Genomic DNA, 5157 nt, shown 5'->3' with positions numbered 1-5157 from the left:
ATATACTTGACAATATTTTACAGAATAAGAGACAATTACAACAATTTTTGATTTTTGGGGGAAAATGGTCTATATTTAGAAAGCTGTATCATGGAAAGTAATGGTGGTACAGAGCTCGTTTTACATTCAAATTGCAGAAAATTTTATCAACTTTAAAATAGCAACTGTCAGCTATTTTGTCATGCTCGTAATATTGACTTCATTTATTACACTGATTTTGATTAAAATTTAAAGTATCATTCTAGTTTCCACAAAAGCAAATTTCTTAAGCAAATAAGAAGGTTTTGGTTTTCATTCTATGTATAGAATCAATATATAATTATTAGAATATAAATACAAAATATATATTTTTTTTTGCCCTGTGTAATAGATTTTTTTAATATAATATAACAGAAATAAAGAACAAAAACGTATTTGTTATTTGAAATTGAATACATTTTAATTTAAATAAATAATACTCTAATCTGTATCCTGGTAAAACCATTACTCACTGAACAATACTACCAATAGTAATTTGAATTAAACCACATCCTTTTAAGTCTGATGGATAGATGGATAATGGGTCTAATGGATATGAGATTGATCAAAGGTGTGAATGTAACCCTAGATCATTATCTCCTGATTGCATGAATAGGTACTAGAATATAAATGATACAAAACCTGATTAATAAGAAAAGAAAAGTGATAAATGTGCAAAAGGGACTCAGAGGGAAAACTACATTTCACGACATCGATGGACAGAAAACTCCAAAGTCTGGGCTTCTGAAACACTTCAGAAGTAAAAGATTCTCATGTTACACAAAAGTACATCACAAAACCCTCATAAGGGCTGTTCTAACCTATCCTACAGGCATTTAAACAATTTTGTAAATTTAAGAGCACAGGCTCCTAATTTTCGAGAAGCAGATACTTAGAAGAATTTTCGAATCATTTTTCAGCGATAATACTTGCTGAAAGAGAGCTCATTACATGCAGAAATATCAATCATGTATAAAAATATAAATGTCATCAATTATATTATTATTATTATTGGTGTGACAGACCGTGGAGGTCCACACGTGATATACTAGGGAAATACATCGTGCGTTTCTTGACGTGGTTTTTTCATAGGGATGGGTTCATCACTACTACGCCAATTTTTTTTAGTGCCACCCATAGGCTAACGGGCCTCACAAATGCCCAGGTGGAGGCTGTGAGTGAGTATTGTATAATGTTATGCATGAAAAAAAAACCCGGGTAGGGCCAGGGACTCGAACTCACAACCTTTGGGTTGGTAGACAAGCGCGTTGCCATGCTGCTACCGCCATCATTTATATAAAGGTTGGAATACTTTACTGGATGACACATGTTGCTAGAATAGAAATCAATGAGATTCCAAACAAAAGCAGATCAATATGGTAAGAGGAGAATTTGCAGGCCAAGATTGTAGTAGTCGATGGAGGGGCAGATGATGTATAGTGAGAGAGGGAGAGAATAAAAAGCAGCAGTAATCCACCGAGATGACTGGTGATTGATGCTACAGAAGGATCTGATAGCTGTAATGCCAAAAGGAAGCAGAAATAAATAAGCATTCCTTTTAAGTCATTAACAACAAACTATAAATTTTGTTTTATAAATGATTTTTTATCAATAAATGAAAATTAAAAATATAGCAAATTACCTGATTAGTTTTTGCTGCGGTGATTTCTCATCAAATGGAAAATCAGAGGGGAAAACAGGAGTAGGTTTTCTTAATTCACTTAATATTTGAAACCTTTCCATAGTTGTAGTTATTGGAGCATGGCACATTTCAAAGAATATGATTCCTAAACTAAATATATCAACTTTCTGAAAAAAATCATTAAAATTGAAAAATCTACATTAGAAATAGTCTCTGATAGTGTTCAATACAAAAAAAGTTTCACATTTATTTATAAGAAAATAATTGCTGTTTATTTTAAAATATATTATTTAATTCAGAATAATATATTTTTTTTAAACACTTATTACTTACAAAGAAAATTAAAGTTTACATTGAAAACAATACAATTAAAAACATTTTATCAACTTACATAAGTTTTCATTCTACTCAAAGCAAACAATAATCACCTTCTATGGATAGGAGAAAAAAAAGCAAGTAAAAAAGATCTAAAAGAGGTAAAATAGGTTTCACAAACATTTTTAGGGTAATATATTGGAGGAAACAAGAAGTCCGGAAGAGAATCTATGGTTGAATATTTCTTTGATTTGCTTTTAAATTTATTCATTATCACTTGTTCAGAAGTATGAATGAATGAGTTTGATTTAGTGTGAAATATAAATAAATTACCTCGTTATAAGAAAATTTCAACATTGAGCTATTTAATTCTGGAGCTATATAGAGCGTTGTGCCAACCTGCCCCGTATGAGAAAAATCAGTCTGATGAGAAGAAGTGGTCAATTCATTTTTTTCATTTAAATCAGCCATATTATTAGATTCACGGACTGTTTGTCTAAAAATTTAAATAAATAAAGTTATTATTGTGAAATAATGAAAGAAAAATTTTTCATTATATTAATCAATAATGAACAGCATTAGATTGCTTTCGATTTTTACATTATAAGATAAGTATAAATATATATTACTTCTGCAATACAATCGTAGTAGCAAGGCCAAAATCACCAATTTTCACATGATCGTCATATCCAATAAATATATTAACAGGTTTCAAATCTCTGTGTATGATTCCTTGAAGATGTATATGACAGAGACCTTCCACGATTTCACGAAATAATCTCCACACCCTGTTACTATCGCTGTATAAATTATCATCAATAGCAATACTGAAAAACAAATTAAAAACCAATGTATATAAAGCAATTACAACAAATTAGTTCACTGTATAGTCTATACTAAGTCTTAAAATCTAAAATGTCTCAAAAACTTTAGATAAATTCAAGAATTTTCCATATAAATTGTTGATAAATGATAAAATTTAAATTCATTTGTTTTGAGCCATAATAATATTCTAAGACTTCATAAACTTGCTTTACTTCCCTTTACAGGAAATAAAGAAAGAAAACATTGATTTTTTTTCATGATATATCAATAACATCAATGTTTTTAAACATTGATAAGTCAAAATTTGTTAGCATCACAAGGCCCGGAGGACTGTAGTGGAGGTGTAAATTTGGTCCACAGGCCAAAAGGTTTGAAGACCTCAGATTTATAAAAATAGAAAAAAAAATTGATTATTGAGAAATGGAATGACCGAGGCTAAAATAAAAACTATTGTTAGAAAAATTTAAAATCTATAACAAAATGACGAGCATAAATTTAATGTTTAAATAAAAAAATGAGTCAGATCCAAGAAATGAAAGTGAGGTACTTAAGGAAGGTAGATGGAAAGACAAGAAGAAACTGAGTGAGGAACACTACACGATAAGCGTCAATATAAGACCTATTGATGAAATACTGATACCTATAAGGTTGTTACAGAGGGAAGAGAAAAGAAAGAAGAATTAAAATGAAGGACTGAGAGAGACCTTTGAAAGACGAGGTCTGGAGTAGAAAAGGAGGACGCAGCTGGCACAGAACCGAGATCTATGGATGAAACTCTGTGAAAAGGAATTTCACATCGCAAAGTGGTACAAGAGGAAAGAAGAAGAAGGACAAGAAATAAAAAAAAGTGAAATTAAACATCATTTGCAACAAAAAAAAATTAATTGATTCCAAATCCTACAAATTAGAAGTTGATGAATTATAAAAAAATATATTATTAAAAAAAATCAATATTAATGATAGAAGGAAAAATTAGAAAATGGCGTTTTTGAACAAAATACTTATCTGATATAGAATAATAGGATATGGTTAAAATAGATACACCATGTGTTTACATATACATATACCATGGAGATACCATGAGGTAACAAATATTGGTAACACTATGCAACGGTCTTCATCAGTTCTTGATGAAATCATGTATATTTACAGATGATCTATACATAAAGTATGTACAATTTAATTTTATATCATAATCAGGTCTTATTAACAAAATTAAAAAAAAAAACAGACAAAGATACAAAGCAAATTTAAAATTTATGACTATGTGAGGAGGGGGAGGAAAGTATTGAATATCTAATTCATATTTGTGTCATTCTTTGGAAGGAAAAAGCCTATTTACCTTGAGGAATATATTTGGAAGACCAAGTACACAAATGAACCCATACTCTGTTGAAAAATCAAGTGTGATATATGAACATTTTTTTAATTTGCATTGAATTCAGAATATCATAATCCTTATGCAATGCAAATCGATACAAAACTTTATAATGTTTTGGACAACATAATGCTCATGAATATTTTGATTTGCTGAGATAATAAAATCTTCTAAAGTAATGACAATGGCCATAAAAATTAAGAATATTGGATTTAGATACTCAGAGGAATTAAAGAGCATAATTTACAAAGAAGTGAAATAAACAGGGATCAAATCAATCCAATAGCTCAAATTCTAGTAACCAAGCACATTTCCATTGTTTGAATAATTCTTTTCAAAGCCAAAATAATACCTAATGCAAACAACAAACTATAATTTTTCAAATTTGAACCTCTGCGATTAAAATGTACGATCTAAAATAATAAACAATATTGTACATTATGCTACAGCCATATACAAACAAGCTCAGGTATCTTCAGTTAATTAATGTTGCACATAAAATTAAACAAAACATCTTGAATTTAATGGAAATTGGTGATAAAATAAAAATAACTTACCGTAATGTACTTTTATCACATAATTCCATTTGAATGTACATATACTGCAAAGTAATTTTTCCACTACTGTCACTGCTTTGGTCATTCACATCTCCATTTCCATCCTTTTTAAAATTTTCATTGGATGTAGACCTTAAAAATAAAACTTTAGAGATTAATATAATAGAAAAAAAAAACAAAGATAATTTCTGTAATTAAATCTTTTGAATGACATAGGTAGAGCCACAAATATTATTTTTATGTAGAACAAATTTTTGGCACATAGCCCCTCCAAGCATTTCTCTCTCACACACACACACACACACACACATGGACAGACAGAGGGACGGACGCACGCACTATAGCTGTTATTTTCATTTTTAATACATCTTAATTTTTTTTTCAAATCTAAAAAAAAATTTCCCAATTTATTTTGATTTGAA

The 5157-nt window shown here is 29.5% G+C and overlaps 1 protein-coding gene across 1 annotated transcript in view; it reads right to left on the bottom strand.

Moving 5' to 3' along the window:
* LOC106683408 (eukaryotic translation initiation factor 2 alpha kinase Gcn2) overlaps positions 1-5157 on the bottom strand; it is a 73414-nt gene that overhangs the window by 29498 nt on the left and 38759 nt on the right. Inside the window, exons 10-13 of the mRNA XM_067050844.1 lie at positions 4736-4867; positions 2605-2802; positions 2309-2471; positions 1661-1827 (exon numbers count right to left, since the gene is read on the bottom strand). Coding sequence (XP_066906945.1) covers positions 1661-1827; positions 2309-2471; positions 2605-2802; positions 4736-4867 — 660 coding nt within the window. The remainder of the gene's footprint in view (positions 1-1660; positions 1828-2308; positions 2472-2604; positions 2803-4735; positions 4868-5157) is intronic.

The sequence above is a fragment of the Halyomorpha halys genome, unplaced genomic scaffold (genome assembly GCF_000696795.3).
Source record: "Halyomorpha halys isolate HHAL.00 unplaced genomic scaffold, Hhal_1.1 Scaffold481.1, whole genome shotgun sequence".
Classification (NCBI taxonomy): domain Eukaryota; kingdom Metazoa; phylum Arthropoda; class Insecta; order Hemiptera; family Pentatomidae; genus Halyomorpha; species Halyomorpha halys.
Note: the sequence above shows the minus strand (reverse complement) of the source record. Positions and strands in the feature narration are given on the sequence as shown.